At 33.9% G+C, this 18,385-nt stretch overlaps 1 protein-coding gene and 1 pseudogene across 4 annotated transcripts; both read left to right on the forward strand.

Moving 5' to 3' along the window:
• On the forward strand, positions 1–7,480 carry LOC125862018 (probable protein phosphatase 2C 55). 4 transcript variants are annotated; one of them, XM_049541985.1, is made up of 7 exons: positions 1–266; positions 392–472; positions 1,271–2,204; positions 4,683–5,007; positions 5,096–5,245; positions 5,912–6,202; positions 6,922–7,480. In XM_049541985.1, exons 3-7 carry the CDS (start codon positions 1,438–1,440, stop codon positions 6,946–6,948), a joined length of 1,560 nt encoding a protein of 519 aa, XP_049397942.1. In that variant the 5' UTR covers positions 1–266; positions 392–472; positions 1,271–1,437; the 3' UTR covers positions 6,949–7,480. The 4 variants fall into 4 exon arrangements, with proteins under 4 accessions (XP_049397942.1, XP_049397944.1, XP_049397941.1 ...); XM_049541987.1 differs by having other exon boundaries at positions 1,274–2,204; XM_049541984.1 differs by lacking the exon at positions 392–472.
• A 931-nt stretch (positions 7,481–8,411) lies between these two features.
• On the forward strand, positions 8,412–11,063 carry LOC125862639 (arabinosyltransferase RRA3-like; annotated as a pseudogene).
• Positions 11,064–18,385: the final 7,322 nt, after the last annotated feature.

The raw sequence follows: 18,385 nt of genomic DNA on the forward strand, positions 1-18,385 counted from the left end.
AAACTCTTCATTGGTGATTATTAGGGTTTGTTGGTTGGGGAAGATTAACTGAGCCCTTTAGCTCAGCTCAAGAGAGAGAAAGAGAGAGGAGAGAGAAGCCTCCAACCTAACAAACTCAAGATTCATATGAAGGCAAATCAAGAAAAACTTGGGCCATTTAAAGAACATATTATTTGGAGCTCATAAGTTTTTCTTTTTGTTTGTTTGTGATTTTATATGAATTTTGTCATCTGTGTGTTTGCTTCCTGTAATTAATATTCATAAAGGTGCAATCTTTGAACCCTTCTTGTTTGTTTTTATAATGGGTAGCTGCTTAAAGCTCTGATCTTTTTCATTTTTTATTGAAAATTGTTGAGTTTGTGTGATTATTGTGTTTGTTGTTCTCTTGTAGTTTGCATATACCTCCACGAGGTAGTGGTAAGGTCTGGTGCACTATACCCTCTCCAGACCTCACCCAGTGTGATTTCACTATGTATGTTGTTGTTGTTCTATAAAGGTGTGAAGTTTGGACCCCTTTATGTTTGTGTTTGCTTTGATTTTCGATGTCCATATTGTATATTGTGATCTCTTTCTTATGTTTAACTTCTGCCTATATGAGATTCACATTGCTGGGGTGCGATGCGTTCCTAAATTATTGAGTATTGGAATGAAACATGCCCAAATAGAGTAGAACGGATATACGAGATTTATATGAGTGATCCAACTAGATTAAGTTTAGAGAAAGAGTTTTGTACGCTGTTGGTGGTGTGGAAGTGTATTATTTGCGTTGATTGAGGACGTGGATATTTGGGATTGACCACACTTAATGAATGATGCATGTTGAGTTTCTTAGTAGTGGGAATGACAATGAGTTGTGGGTGGATTCAGATATGGATCTTGGAATTCTATCAAAGAAAGAAAAAATGTATTTATGGGAATGGATCAAGTTGAACCTGAATAGAGTGGTGTAGACGTATCATGCATATAACCAATTCCAACTAATTTGGAATTGGGGTTATCTGATAATATTATGGTTCTTTATTCTTTTTCTATGAGTGGGCTATGGCTTTAGATGATTAAGCAATAGTTTCTTCGTGCTCCTTTTATTTAATTTAGTTGGTTTTCTATTTGTGTGGCTCTTCTTGATTAGTTTTAACTTTGAGATGAGATCAAATGATACTCTTCCAAACATAAACTACATATGCATTAATGCTTAATACTACTATTGAGTACAGTTAATTAACCAAAATATTCATGGTTTCTTTCTCATAATATTCTCCTTCATGTTCAGTAGGTGTCTGGATTCTCAAAGTTATATTGGAGAAGGGGGGTAGTGCATGAGTTGATGCTTGCTACTAAATGTACTGAGCGTAATGATAGTTTTTGTGTATAGTAGTGGTGGTTGTGTTTTTTCCTATAAAGAGGTCCAAGCTAATCAGCTGTGGTTAGTAAGCCGACATGCCGAGTAACTATCTTTTTAGATTAAGCCAGGCAGCTAGACAGGGACTCCAGAAATCCATTTCTGGGAAAGAAAGTGGGCTCCAGGATTCGGTTGAGATTTTGGTTGCCCAAGGGAGATTGTTGTTTGGCAATTCAAATTGCTTCTATTCAGTACCATTTGCAAGACCAACTGACCTGAATGTGCTTGTCCGGCCTGGAACCTTAGCTGCCGCACAGACGAATTTGCACGTAGTAAACCAGAAAAAGAATATTTCTGTAGTTGGAGCTATTTCTCGTGCAGTTTCAATTCCTTCTGTGTCAGGGCCAGCATTTCACATCTGTGGCTATCACATTGATCGCGTGATATCAGACCCTGCTAAAAGTTTGTCTGACAGCGACTCTCACAAAGCACCTATGGAAATCTGTGGTTCTCGAACTTCTCCTCCTGGCTGTTCCTCAAGCAAAATGACTTCAAGACATCTCAATGGTGTTCTTTCTGTAAATAATCCTATTACCTCTTACAGCAATAAAAGCTTTGATAATTGTAGAAAAGCCAGCATGAGTTTGAGAAATAAAAATCAGCCCAACAACTTTTTACTTTTCGGATATTTCGCATACAATGTAGCAAAGAGACGGGGAAATTCTAATCTATATGCAGGCTTTGGTTTGATGGGGTTCCATACTTCATCAACTGCTTCTTCTTCTACTGGCACTGCTCATGATGTGTCATTTGGTAACTCTACGTGTGGGGTGCAGCTCACAAGTTCAGCGGATTCATCTGAACAGTATGCTTCCTTTCATAACTTTCTATTCTTATTCAACCTTGTATAGCTGAAATTCAGGGAATTCACGTCATTTCATACAATACAAAAAGAGAAATATGCAAACTACATATGTGGAAGTGAAGGAATTATTATTGACTTGAACACTATCCTCAGTAGATAGAAACTTGAAACATCTTGTTGTTAAATAAATTTAAGGAAATTGGTGTGAGTAGTGCTTAAATTTTTTAAAGTATTAGAAGTCCTTGGAATGTAGTGTTATATCCATAGTTTATACCAGAAGAAAATTCAAGAACTCAAGGGTTGAGAAAATTTGCCACCTTATGAATTTCTGCACCTGAAGTAGATTAAGAATTGAAAGAAGTCACGTGTTAGATTGCGTCGGTTGGGATAATATTTTCTTTTATTTGCCTGTGCTTCAAAACCATATATGCCAATATCACAATCTGGAAACTAAAAAAGAAAACACAAAAATGACTTGAGAAGTATTAGAATGTTAGACCTTAGATGCTCCTCAACTATCTTTGGTTGAGGCATCGTTGTCAGTGCTGTCTGTTATGAGAAAATATTAGTTTCTTAATACAATTTATCTACCACGATGAGCAAGCTACTAGCTAATTTCAAAGTTGGAACTTGAGTAAAAATATAGAGAGAGGAAGAGAGACCTACATATGGTGTTCATTGACCTTGAAAAGGCCTATGACAAAGTACCAAGGAGTGTCCTCTGGAGGTGCTTGGAAGCTAAAGGTGTCCCGATGATATATATTAGGGCGATAAAGGACATGTACGGTGGAGCCAAGACTCGGGTTAGAACGGTTGGAGGTGACTCGGAACTTTTCCCAGTTGAGATGGGGTTGCACCAAGGATCTGTCCTTAGCCCTTTTCTATTTGCTTTGGTGATGGATGAGTTGACGCGGTCTATTCAGGAGAAGGTCCCGTGGTGTATGTTATTTGCGGACGACATAGTACTGATTGATGAGACGCGGGACAGAGTTAATGCGAGGTTGGAGGTGTGGAGACAAACGCTTGAGTCCAAAGGGTTCAAGTTGAGTAGGACCAAAACAGAACATTTGGGGTGCAAATTCAGTGATGCGTTGGAGGAGGCAGATGTGGAAGTGAGACTTGCCACACAGATCATCCCTAAGAAAGAAAGTTTTAAGTATCTCGGGTCTGTAATCCAAGGAAGTGGCGACATCGACGATGATGTCACACACCGCATTGGGGTTGCTTGGATGAAATGGAGGAATGCCTCTGGAGTCTTGTGTGATAAGAAAATTCCACCTAGACTTAAAGGTAAGTTCTACAGAGTGGTAGTTAGACCGGCCTTGTTGTACGGAGCGGAGTGTTGGCCAGTCAAGAACTCACATGTTCAGAAAATGCAGGTTGCGGAGATGAGGATGTTGAGATGGATGTGTGGGCACACTAGGAGTGATAAGATTAGGAATGAAGTTATCCGGGAGAAGGTGGGAGTGGCATCTGTGGTGGACAAGCTGAGGGAAGCGAGACTGAGATGGTTTGGACATGTGAAGAGACGGTGCGAAGACGCCCCAGTGAGGAGGTGTGAGGGGCTGGTTGTAGAGGGTACGCGGAGGGGTAGAGGTAGGCCTAAGAAGTATTGGGGAGAGGTGATTAGACAGGACTTGGCTCAGCTTCACATTACCGAAGACATGACTCTAGATAGGAAGGAGTGGAGGTCGCGTATTAAGGTTGAAGGTTAGTAGGGCTAGCGTGCTGTCCTTTCTCGCGAGGGTATGGGTTGCTAGCGTGTGTAGTGGTCGTAGCCTTTCACTTGCAGTTCTTGTCTGTGGTACCTATAGCCTTATGTTGTTTACGGCGTTTCACTTCTCTCATTGTTCTAATGAGGCTACCGTCTCCTCTGTTGATTAATTACTATCTTTCTTATTGGATGGTATGTTTTATGCACTGTTTTCCTCGCCTTAACTTGGTTTTGGGTGTACTTGAGCGGAGGGTCTTTCGGAAACAGCCTCTCTACCTCCACGAGGTAGTGGCAAGGTCTGCGTACACTCTACCCTCCCCAGACCCCACATAGTGGGATTTCACTGGGTATGTTGTTGTTGTTGTTGTTGAACTTGAGTAAAAAAGTACTATGTAAAAGTTAAAATCATCTCGAAAGTTTATCAAGGCTAGCTACTGTGAGGAAAAAAAACAAAGTTCAAAGCTCTGACAAGCTTATCTCTTGTTCGAAATCATTCTTTGAGCTGGCATCCGTCTCTGTGGAAGATTAGTTGGATTTATATCATATCCCACTTATTTGTATAGAGGAAAGTGTGGCTTACCTAATACCTTTTGCTATAGAGTACCAATATTTTTGCATAGTCATTATGTAGATCTCGAACATTTTGTATATTCTCTCCTTCATGTTCTGTAGATTGCTTATCAAAAGAATATATTGCATTTACTTTTACATTGAAGTGAGAAGTCTTTCTATTCATTCCTATAGTTGCTTTGGTCCAATTGCAGGAATATCCGCATTGACAGAACCCTGAAACTAAATTCCGGATCATGTTACCTGCCTCATCCTGATAAAGAAGATACTGGTGGAGAGGATGCTCATTTTATTTGCAGTGATGAACAAGCAATTGGTGTAGCTGATGGTGTTGGTGGTTGGGCTGATCTTGGTATTGATGCTGGGAAGTATGCACGAGAGCTAATGTCGAACTCAGTGGCCGCAATTCAAGATGAGCCTAAAGGTTCAGTGGACCCAGCCAGAGTCCTTGATAAAGCTTATACATGCACAAAAGCCAAGGGTTCCTCAACTGCCTGTATAATTGCCCTCACAGATCAGGTACATGTGCAATTCTCAGCCATTGTTGGAGTATGTATTCTTTTGAGTTTGGCCATTGTTTGACTTATCATTTTTTTTCTCTTCCCAGGGTCTGCATGCTGTTAATTTAGGAGATAGCGGATTCATAGTGGTCAGAGATGGATCTACTGTTTTCAGATCCCCTGTGCAGCAGCATGATTTCAATTTCACATATCAACTAGAGAGTGGTAATGCTGGTGACTTACCAAGTTCTGGAGAGGTTAGTGATGCCCCATTTTCTAAATACTATGTAGAACTTGGTTTAGAGCTTATGTTTATCGGAGTCTGGAAAATTTGTCATACTCAAATCAAAGCGTGTTGCCTTTATTCAGTCTTCTGTTACGACTTTTCTATGTTATTAGGAGAGCACAGTGTTTTGGGTTCATTGTTTTAAGTTGTTCCTGTACAGTTCCTTGTAATTACTTTTTTTAGTTAAACATAATATGGAGAGATGCATTTCTTCATGGTTTAGTCCTCATAGATGTGAATCACGAGAAGTGTACCATGTTTTAGACATATTTTTTCTTTTTCTAGTATCAGCTCAAATTCCCCTCACGGTTCTTGTCCTCTCTTTCTTTTTCTAGTTGTGACAAATGTCATTTCTTTTCAGTTATCGATCAGAACTTCTTGGTAATGTCAATGGCATCCTGTCTTGTGATCACTATATTTCTTTTTAAAGGCATTCATCACCCCTCCTCCAAAAAAAAGAAGAGAAAATCCGTTGCTCATTCTTTTATCGGTTGAGCAGAAATCGCAGTATCAACTGAATTGTTTATGTCGGTTCAGGACTCCAATTGTTCCTTCAACTGGTTCACTGTGGATGCCTCCAATTCATTTAGTTGTAGCACAATTCTCTCTTAATCTGAATGACTTGCCTGTGCTGCAGGTCTTCAAAATACCAGTGGCACAAGGAGATGTTATAATAACTGGTACTGATGGGTTGTTTGACAATTTGTACAACAATGATATTAATGCAATTGTTGTTCATGCAACGAGAGCTGGCTTAGGGCCACAGGTGACAGCTCAGAAGATAGCTGCATTAGCTCGGCAAAGAGCACAGGATAAAAACAGGCAGACCCCTTTCTCTTCTGCAGCTCAAGAAGCTGGGTTCCGTTACTATGGCGGGAAGCTGGACGATATAACTGTGGTTGTGTCCTACATAAGCAGTGACAGAAATGTATGAGCACTCTGTATTTTCGCCACCTCCCCTCCTTTTATTCTCGACAGCTTGTAGGATTTAACTTCTTTATTTGCTTACATTTACAATTTTTTTTCTTGCATGGAAATGACAGGCATCACTTCACTTCTCTGGATGTGCTAAATTGTTCTATCATACTTCTACACAAGAAGGCAGTGCCAAACCTTTCAAACACACACATCCTCCTTTATTTCTCTCTAAATATAAACTTTACTACCTGTGAAGAGTGCTGCATTTTGTATCACTTCATGCTTATGTTGCCCTACTCTTCATTTAAGTTTGTTTTCATTCCGACATCACCTACGGAGCATGTCATCTTAATTCTTTGATGTCATCTTTAGCGCACGTTTGGTATTGTTTTAGAAGGCTCAGTTATTATGATGTGGTTGCTGTTTTGATTGATCTAAGTTTTTCTCTCAATTTTTAATGGTTTTCAATAGATATAGATCTCAATTTTTAATGGTTTTCAATAGATATAGAAAGTCCTAGTTCTTACTGTTTCATATCAGCATTTTACAAAAACTCTCATCATGTTGACTTATCATTCAACATGGATTCACTTATCAAAGCATTGTTATGAAGCACCTTTTCAACGAGTTCTGTGTTGTATTTCAAACAAAGTAGAAGCTGTAGCTTACTCTCGTGTACGGTTTTATAGAAAATGGAAACTGATGCCTCTCTTGTCCCGTGATGTGCAGGAAAGATCTAACAGCTTAAAGATGTAGTTGAGAGCTTTGGTTTCTTGCTTTGGATCGCTTGGCTTTGGTTTACCGCCTACAGGTTTTAAGCTCCATATGAAGGGGATGTCAAATCCTTATATCGTGTGAAATATCTCGAAGATCACTTTTACTTCTGATGCACTAGTCTTGGCAATTTACCCCCTCTGTCCCACTCCATGCCTTACACACACAAGCGAAGAAGGTAGATCGCAAACAACTCCCTCCCGCCCTCTCTCTCCGTCTCTCTCCCTCCCTCCCCCCCTCCTCTCCTGTTAGCGGAAAGATCATACGAGTGCTGATCATGTATATGGAATAGATGTAGACAGAATTGTACTCCTATATATGGTGCTTGATTTAGGAATTATCTTTCTGGAAAGATGTTGGTTTCCCATAGAATTGCTAGTTAGGACATACAGTAACTTGCAGCATTAAGTTTTCTTCAATTCTTGGAAACCAAATTCTGTTATCTTTTTCCAGTGTAATAGTATTCTTGGACATGATTTTCCCACTGGCTGTATATAAATGAGCATTTCTCCTTTGTTCCCTATGTTTATCTTTTTTATTTTCGTTTTCTTTGTTTAGATTCACTTGTCTAAGACTCGATCTTGATACTAGTACATACCAATCATCGCGACCCTTTGTCTCCGCCATTGTAGCATGTGTGTTGTGGTACAAGTCACAATTATGTAAAAAAAAAAAAATCTAGTCTACATTGTATAATAAGTTACCTATCAAATTGCTCAAAAGTATCTCAATTACACACTCAAAATCTACTACATTCTTCATATATTAAGTAGGAGGAGTAATACATGTGATTTTTTGGTGCAAAGTTTGGTAGTCCACCTCTCTCATTACACTTTTTGTTTCTCGGGATTTAAATGGTATGAAATTTAATCAAGTAAAATGATGTTTTGATATTAATATCACACGTTTCGATAAACTAAAAATATCGCATAAATTGAAAGGAAAAAGGTATTATTTTTTTATTTTTTAAAGAAATCATCTATATGAGTTTTCGGGTGTGTTCGATATGAAAGTAACATGTTTTTTTTACACAACTTTTTCATATTTGGTACGTAAACAAAAAATATATACAATCTAGATAAACATTATGAGAAGTGGATATGACGTAGTTGGAATGAGGGTGAGGAGATAGAACACAATGAATGTGAATAAACTATTTAAACAATCTTTACTGAATTTGATCGTATCCGTTCCCAAACTTCTAGCTCCGGCCCTCCCTCCATATAACACAATCTTTTAGTTAAATATATCTCTACAATCATAGTCAAGATAAAATTATTGGACTTTTGCAACATTTTCTTTTGAATGCAATTGCATAGAAATTCAAGTGGATCATTCTCAATCATATAAACAACTTATTTGCAACTCCATAAAAAAATAGTCTTTCCACTACTTGACTTTAACCTTTTCTTTTTTAAATCATCTCAAGAGTCAATAAAATACCACAAAATTTCAACTTTTTATGTGTGCAGTTTTGAAATTTTGCAGCTAAAATTTTACAGAAATCCAAATGGGGTCTCCAACTTCAAGAATTGGTGCAGCAATTGTAATAGGTGTTGTTGTTGGTTGTGTTTTTGCTTTCTTTTATATCTATGGATTCTTTTATCCTAATCCACCACCTAAATCTCATCCTTTGTTTAAATATGATGTTTTGGTAAGTCACTCTGCACTAATTTCTCTGTTACTTGATACACTAAGCTCTCGTTATGCGCGGAATTTGAGAAAGAGTATGACCATAATGGTCTATTGTACCTCATCGTATTATGTAAGAGACTGTTTTCACGACTCTAAATAAGTTTTTCTTTGACCATGTTCTTTTCATGTCTTTTAATTATTGTGAGTTATAGTGTTTTTCACTTTGTTTTTAAATATGTAAATTTACCCTTCGGGATGACCCAGTGGTTTGGCCTTGGGACTTTCATATTGGAGGTCTCAAGTTCGGAACCCCTTGCGAGCGAAAACAAGGGGTTTTGACTTATGGGTTGAGCTTGTCGCATCGGGCTTGCCTAGTGCGGGTTACCTCTCTTGTGTGGTTTGTGAGCTATAGCATAGGAGCGGGGGTTTTACCCTGTGCGCACCCAAAGGGTAGCGGCTGCGGAACGTTGACTCTCGAAATCTAACTGGTATCACATAAACTGGGATAAAGGTCGGAGGGAGTGCTTATTTTACATCAGATGTTTATTATTATTTCCTTTTTTTGTTGTTGAGGTGTGATATGAGATGCAGAGGTACAATACGAGACAGATTATTGAGTATTGTAGTGAAATTGGACTGAGTAGAGTGGATTAGATATAGATGATAAATATAATCGAATCTGAGTAGTTTAGGATTGAGGTCTAGTAGATCATCGATTCATGAGTTGATATGTGATTAGGTGTTGATAGTTTAAGAGTTGAGGAGATTTTGGTTATGATACTATCTCGAGCAACAGTAAAGTTGTCTCCATATAACATTATAGGTCTTGGTTTCGAGATATGGAATCAGCCAGTAATGCTGTTAGCGTAGACATCTTACATAGTACCTTGTTAGGGTGCAAACCTTCCCTGGCTCCCTGTAGGAGCGTGGGATGATTCATGCACCGAGCTATCCTTTTATTGACGGTGCATGTCTGCATTCAGCCCCATTCTCATTTCTCATCTTTCTGAAAGATGAGGCATTTAGGCATTATGTCTATATTCATATGCTGCATACAATTCTGAGTATTGACGATAAACACTCCGTGACTAGTATCTTTTCTACATGTGACATTTGGTATAACGGCCAAAATGTCGTTTGATCAGTGTTGAAGTCTTCTCTATGTATGTACGTTTTAACTTTTGACATCTAATTCACAGGTCGAGTCATGGTCGAATGAATCCACAGAGTGGATGAACATGTTGAGATCATACATTAGGAGGTTGTCGGAGAAGAATGCAGAGTTGCAGAAGCAAGTAAAAGAACTAAATGAAAAGCTTCAGATAGCCGAGCAGGAAAAAAGCCGTGCACAGGAGCAACTTGTATTGTTAGGTGAACCTAAAAAAAAGCTGCTCCGTTTGGCAAAGTCAAGAGTTCAAGAACTAACCGTCCTGTCCTTCCAGACGAATCAGTGAACCCGAGACTAGCTAAGATATTGACAAAGGTTGCGGTAGGGAAAGAGGTCATAGTTGTACTTGCCAATTCAAATGTGAAATCCGTGCTGGAAATGTGGTTAACCAACGTAAAAAGGGCGGGTATACCAAATTATCTGGTCATTGCATTGGATGATGACGTTGTAGATTTCTGCAATGAAAACGGGGAGAGACACTGATGAGACTGTCGATTTTGTTGTTAAAAGTGGAGGTAACCAAGCTATGTCAGGATTAAAGTTCCGAATTCTGAGAGAGTTCTTGCAGCATGGCTACAGTGTCCTCCTTTCTGATGTCGACATTGTGTATCTACAAAATCCTTTTGATCATCTATACCGCAATTCAGACGTGGAGGTCATGTCCAATGGTCACAACAACATGACAGCTTATGGCTACAACGACGTCTCTGATGAAGCTGAGATGGGTTGGGCTCGATACACTCATACAATGAGGATATGGGTTATATCTGTCCAACGATTCCTGCAATTGAACTCTTGGATCGCGTTGCTAACAGGCTCACTCAGGAGCCAAATGCTTGAGATCAGGCTGTTTTCAATGAAGAGCTAGCCTTTCCATCGTACCCCAGGTACATTGGACTCTATGCGTCTAGGAGAGTAATGGATTTCTACTTGTTCATGAATAGCAAGATCCTTTTCAAAATCATACGAAAAAATTCGAATTTGAAGAAGTTGAAGCCAGTTGCAGTTCATATAAATTACCTTCCAGATAAGCTTTATAGAATGAAAGCAGTTGTTGAGTACTATGTTTATAGCAAACAAGATGCTTTAATTTGGATGCATTCCCAGATGGTTCAGATTGATAGGTACTTCTATTTTAAACGACGGTGGTGTCTGGACCAGCATACGTGCACCTGGAATATTCCACTCGGTACCTACTACTTTTTCTTTTTCTTGTAATATCAATTTTGTCACTTACCTACTCGTGGTGGAGGTAGAGTACTAGTATCAGCTTCATCTGAATCTAATACTTTTGATGCACATGTATTGGTGTAAACATTTATAAAAAAGTTTTTGCAAACAAATGGTAGATACATGAATTCATAACTTTTAAAAAAATGGTTAAATACTAAAAACTTAAAAGTTAAACCTACAAAAGCTCAAATCCTGAATCCTACTCTGGTTAGTCGAGTAATACAACATAGACCAAAAGCCATCAAAGTCATACCACTAAACTAAATCTACACTTATTGACGGAAAAAGATTTACTATTACCCAGTAACTTCAAAATCCTGAATCTGTCTCTATCTACTTTGCAACAGAAGTAACAGAATCTCCTTGAGCAACCGGAGTTTCGGGATTGACAAAACTGACACTATCACCATCACCATCACCATTATTGCTATTATTATTATTATCGGGAAGCTTAAAAAATAGGTAAAAATGAGATCCATCTTTTACCCCATACTCCACAAGGGAAATTTCATCGTCATTCAACATGATTGAATCTCCATGTCCTGTATCCAACATGAGAATCAAACGATTCTCTGGAAGTTTCTCTTGATTACTTATTTCTTTTTTCAAATCTGCCACAGATGTATCTTTGGCTACTCGAATATGAAATAGTGTCCCTGTTAATATTTGTATCACTAAATTCATTTTCTTTTGATTTTCATTTCGAATGAGTGTTAAGAGATTAAAAAGAAAGAATGAAAAAAAATAAGCATAGAGATTGCATGGTTGAAGAAGTTTGTTGCATTTGCATTACCTAAAAAATAGGTAGTTGTGAGACATAAGGAGTCATGCTAATTCAAAATCTTTAATAAGTTTATTTGAGTTTAATAGATATTTGTGAAAGGCATAAGTGTTTACTATTTGAGTAAAAATTGATTCAAATTGATAAATCAAATCAAACTGATTAAATAAACTAATTTTATTGGGGTTTGACTTCGTTTGGTTTTTACATTTTTTTTAAATTAGTTAAACTGATTTGATATTGATTTGGATTTTTAGATTTTTGTTTGTCATTATATATATATTTGATACTATTAATATACTTTTGTAGAGTGTAATCAAACCTTTCGCATAATGCATCTTGATCTAGTAATGACATGATTAAGAATATCACACTTTTTTAAAAAAATTATAAAATTGCTTTAATAAGAAAATGTTTCTAATTTAATTTTCATAGGTCACTACAAAAGCGTACATAGTGAAATAATGCCCCTTTAATATTTCCATTACTAAATTCATTTTCTTTCATTTTACTCATGGAAATTATTTGGAAATAATTATTTGAAATGATTTGTCATTTTTGAAGTTTGAGATGAAAATAATTATTATTTTTCATTTACCCTTAGAATAAATCACAACGAACCTAAAAATTTTGGGCAGTTGTTCATTTTTGTTTATCGTTTTCCTTAGTTTCTCTTTGAGTGTAATTTATATATTTTTTTTTAAAGAATACACGACTATGATAAGTTGTACGACTTGATGACTATATCGTTAATTATTTAGCCTAATATTGGTAATTTCTAACTCGTACTCTATGGAAATAATAGTAATAACATCAACGTACATTTTGCGACTTCACTTTGCAGATTTTATTGCGTATATATGCATCGAGGAAGAAATAATAGATAGTTGGGAGAGGTGACAGATACGTAGCTAATTCAAAATCTTTAAGCAAATATGGAATTTAATAGGTTAATTGAGTTTAATAGATAGTTATGTGAGGTGGAGTGTTCAAAGGATAAGAATTGATTCAAATCAAATCGATTAATACTAATTTGATTTAATTTTTTTAATTTAAAACTATTTTTTTTATAGCTATATTATAATTTATTTTTTGTATTTACCAAAAAATATCTATGTTAGATTTTACAAGAACATAAGTAAAAGATAAATTTGGTCATCAAATTAATAAATTCAAATTATTGGTTGAATTAAAAAAGACAATAAAAAAATCACATGTGAAAAAGATCAAATACACTTCTTAACTTTGCGAAAGGATCAAATACCTCTCTGAATGCTATTTTTTTAAAAGGTTTAAAAATAACTCTAAAAATTATTTTCACTTTCATCAGCCAAAACAAATATATATATGATATTTGTGTAACAATAATGGTATTTATGAGCCATTTGTTAAATGATATATCAACTCTATATCGCAAAATTGAAGAGTATGTTATGTCCGTTTTCTTTTTTTTTTTTTAAATTTGAATTGGTTTAATGAAAATTTTGCCAACATTGATCTCGACACTCACATTTAATTTGACAAGTAGATATATATTTTGTTAATTGGTATTTATTTGCTAATAAATAACCATTTCTACATGACCTATCTTAAAATGTTTTAGGTTATTTGAAGATCGCACATTTACTGTATTTGTGTGTATATTAATCCCATATATTCAGTATCAATTTCATTTATTTAGTGTATTTGCAATATCTAGTGTAGTTATGTAAATAGTTACAAATTAATTTTGAGAGCTCACTGATATATTTACTGTATTGTGTGATGTATCTAGTAAATTTATGCATAAATATATCTATATGATACCAAATTTGTGATGTATCAAGTGTATTTATACATAGTTACATACTAAAAAAAGAAGAAGACGGTTATAGTTATCCAAATACATATATTTGTGTACATAGATACATGTGACTAATGTAATTATACCTTAATTAATGACACTTTAATGACTATTCGATATTCATTACATAACAGAAAGACGGAGAGAGAGGAGAGAGTGAGGGAGAGCAGAGAGTATACTTTATAGATTATAAACAAACATTTCACATAATGTATCTGTTAATGACATAACAAAGAACATCACACTTTTAAAAAAATATGAAATTGTTTTAAAAGAAAATGTTTCTAATTCAATTTGCATATTTATGACATGTTCTTTGTTCCCTTTAAAGTTTAAAGCCAAGTAAGTCATTCATCACATTGACAACATAGAAAAATATAAAATTAATTTTACTGATAGCAATTTGAGTTATTTTTTAAGGTCACTGAATATTTAAATATTGTCTTGAAATAAGTTGACATTAACACTATAAACTAATTTAAAAATTAATTATATTTCCAACTAAGAAATTAGAAGTTTTGAGATTTTTTGAATTCTAGATAGTAATAAGGACAACAATTCACAATGATAATCCAAAAAAATATAATTTAGCAATTGCTCAATCCGTTAGCCTCAGTACTATAAGGAAAACTCTATGCGAAGATAAGGTCTGTACGTTCAAATAAAACATTCCAGACCTGTTCAATTTCAATCAGACCTGTTCGATTTCAAACTCCATATCAAAGATAAATTAAAATGATTCGAATTCATTCAAATAATGTTGTACTCATGATCCAAAAGATTCAAAACTAGTAAATCATGTTATCTTTACCTTCTAGTAACCTCAAATTACATTATTCTTACATTTCAACTAACCATTCGATTAAATTTTATAACCGTATATAAGGCTATGACGTCAACTAAAGATGAATTACAAAATAATTTTCTTTACGATTTTTGTGTTTTTTTAAAAATGAAAGAAAAAATCAGCTTTCTACTCCACCCGCAAAAAGAGAAACAAAATTAGAAAAATTGAAGCTAGAGAAATATTTTAGGTCTCTTTCATTGAATTATCACTACAAAAAGTTTATATATACATACATAAACATAATTATGTAGTAATTTTTTCCAGTAATTTTTTGCTTAATTAAAACATAATTATGATAGAATCCAAATATGATGAAAAAATTTAGGACAAATCCTAACAAATGAGAGATTGTTCTCAGAAATATTTTCTTTATTTAATTATTTCAATTTTCTTATTTTTTCCTTTTAAAAAAAGATACTCAAACTTTATTTTATATATATTCCTCCTTTCTTTTAATGAGATTATTAATTACTTGACATTTTTTTTAGAAGAATATTGAATTTTTTTTTTGAAAAAAAGAATGACAATTTATTTACCATGTCTAAAAAAAGAAAAAGAAAGAAGATACTTGTACTTATGTACTGTTGTAACGTAGATCTTGTCAACATTTCACCTTTTTATTTTTCGTTTTTTCATTATCAAGACAGTGACTAAACTTAGAATAGATATATTGCAGAGATTTTTCTTTTCTTTAATTAGTGGAAAATAATGAGTAAAAAAAATAAAATAACAAAGCTAATCATAAAATTTTTCCAAAAAATAAATTCATCCATCCTTTTTATTGCTTTTAAAAAAAAAACTAATTTGGTAATCAATTAAATAGTCGAAGATTTATTAGAAACGACTTCTTTATCTTTCATGGTAGGAATAAAGTTTGTGTACGTTCTATCCTCCTCAAACTCCACTTGTGATATTACACTAGATATATATTGTTGTTGTCGTTTGTTTGGTAATCAACCAATTAATCGAGTGTGTATCGGAAACGATCAATCTTTCTATCTCCCAGAACTACAGGGATAAGGTCTGTGTATACTCCATCCTCTCCAAACTCCCGACCACATTGATGATATTACACTGGGTATTTTGTTATTGTTGTTTGTTGGGTAATCAATCAAATAGTCGAGAGTCTATCGGAAAACTATCTCTCTACTTTACAAAAGTAGAAATAAGATTTCATTACTATATACACCAACATCATACCCTATTCAAAATTTATTTGCGAGATTATACTGAATATATATTTTTGGATAATCAATCAAAAGCAATTTTAACCAAAAAATGAAAAACAGTTTTGATAAAGTATAGATAATATTTCAAGTTTAAATTAGTAGAATCTAACGTCTTTAAACTTTATAATTTTGTCTAAATTGCATTGATTTAGCATCTTTTCAAAAGGAAACGTAAACTTCACTAAACTACAATAATAATTATGCCTTTTAACAAGTTATAATCGACTATACATATAACTATAAAAAATTATCTATATTCCATTTTTGGTTAAATTTACATTAATTAAGAATACGTAGGTATTTCGAAACAACTTATTAATACTATAATATTAAACAAAAAATTAATTTTATTATTTTATTTTATTTTAATAGTATATAATTCCAAATATGCCTACTTTTCTTTTTTAGTCCTTTTCCTTTTGCTCTTGTCATTTCACAAGCTTCAACTTAGCTTGTCCTTTACTCAATTGTAACTTTGCTTTGTCTAATTTAACTTTATTCCAGCTGCAGTAAAAAACCAACAGGAAAAGAATAAGTATAAAAACAAGGCCTCCTTTTTTATTTTTATTTTTAATGTTTAATAATATATGTTAAATTGTAGAAAATGTTTTTCTAAGATGACTATTTTCGATCGAAAGTCATTACCGATGAGAGTAATGTGTACACAAACATTATCCCTATCTGGTTAGTGACTAGCCATCTTGGAAGTTAGAGAAGTTGTTTTTGATAGACTTGATGTTCAAGAAAAAACATAATAAAGTCGTCCCAGAAAAGAAATAGCAGAAGTGAGGAAGCCACGATAAAATATTAAAGATAACATGACAAAGTAAATTGAAAGTCATTATCATTTTTCAAAAGTATTAAGTAATTAATGGTTTTATTAAACTTAATTATTGTAAACATGTAATTCTAAATGATATCATAAAACATATTATTCTCAAACTTCAATTAGGGGTTGTTTGGATGTTGGTTATTCATGTATTAATTATTTTATCTTTTTACTTTGCAAAATATAATAAATAAATTTACTCGTAGCTTAATTATATTTTAGTTATGTGTGGAATTGTAAACTGGTAACCAAACATCGTACTTGATGTGCTAGATTTTATACACAATAGCTAAAATACTACTAAGCATAATGTTAAAAAAAATAAAAAAAATAAATACTAAGTATATGTTAATTATATTAATTCTAATATATGAATAATTCACTTCTTAACCAACAATCAAATCAAAAGGCAGGTGCATAAAGGTTTACTCGGCCATAAAAGGGATGGTATATAAGGAACAAATATGCTTCCAGTGAAAATAAAATAAAATGTATGTGTACATCTTATCTTAATGTATTAAAGAGACCTTTGATTGATCCATACTTTTCTTTATCTCGACAATGAAGCACCTATTCACACCATAATAATGATACACAACTTTGGACATAACTACCGACCTAATAACCTAACACCCCACCTCATACTAAAGGCCCGACATCTAGAGCATGAAAATTTTAATATGGGAGCACATAACCAATAATCAGTAAATGATAATTGAGATGAACATTTCTATGATATCACATAAAGAAATGAATTTTGATTTTGACTCAAGCCAAAAGCTAGCAATGAGAAAAGAACTGTCCAAACATACATAGAAACCACCAATTCTTCTCTTTTTTCGTACATCTGAACTCTCCAAAATATATTTTGACTCAAGCCAAAAGCTAGCAATGAGAAAAGAATTGTCCAAACATACATAAAAACCACCGATTCTTCTCTTTTTTCGTACATCTGAAACTCTCCAAAACATAAGGGAAACAAGAAGTCCCAAATTCAACACAAGCTATGAATTTGGATCTACCAAATGACAAGAATACATGAATAATAAAGTTGGGTGAGAAATGACCCTATTAAGTATAGGCCCTCTCATCTTTGAAAAAGCCATTTATGCACACACAAATGGAGTAACATACCACTTTAAAAAGTATTTTCGAACTAATACCATAATTTTTTACTTAGATAAGATGGAGAACTCAAAAGAAAAACCTTGACCACAATTTTAAAAACATTTCAATTTATTAACCATGTAATTCATAATTCTTTTCTCAATCTATTTAAATACTCGAAGATTCTATCTAATCATTTGATCATGATTTTTTCTTCATTTTTTTTCAGAGTTGAATTTTGAAAATCATATTTCTATAAAATTTTGAAAAATTCCGAAATTTACTTGTTTTTCAAAATTTGAACAACATCAAAAAATTATTCACTCTTTCATTTTAGATCGATTATAAAAGTTAAATAATTATTTCAATTTTATATTCATGATCAAACACAACCCAAAATTCTAATAAATATCATTTTTTTTAATTTTAAAATAAAAATTAATTTTTCAAAATTTACAATTTTCGTGACTAAACTAGCCCGTCCGCCACATAAAATAGAACAGAGGAATGAACTATCATGTTTTATATCCAAAAGTTTTTCACGCGAAGTCGTCTTTGTTAGGAAACACTTTATCCCTAATCTGACATTTTCGACGTGAATCCGAATTTGATTGGGCTCCAATTTGAATACCGAACACCGAATAAGGGAAAAAAATAATTAAAAAAAATCCTTAAAAAATGTTTCTTCTTTCTTCCATTAATCAAAACTCATATTAGAAAATTTTAAGAAAAAAAAAGAAGTGAGGC

The sequence above is a fragment of the Solanum stenotomum genome, chromosome 4, assembly GCF_019186545.1.
Source record: "Solanum stenotomum isolate F172 chromosome 4, ASM1918654v1, whole genome shotgun sequence".
In the NCBI taxonomy this organism is placed as follows: Eukaryota; Viridiplantae; Streptophyta; class Magnoliopsida; order Solanales; family Solanaceae; genus Solanum; species Solanum stenotomum.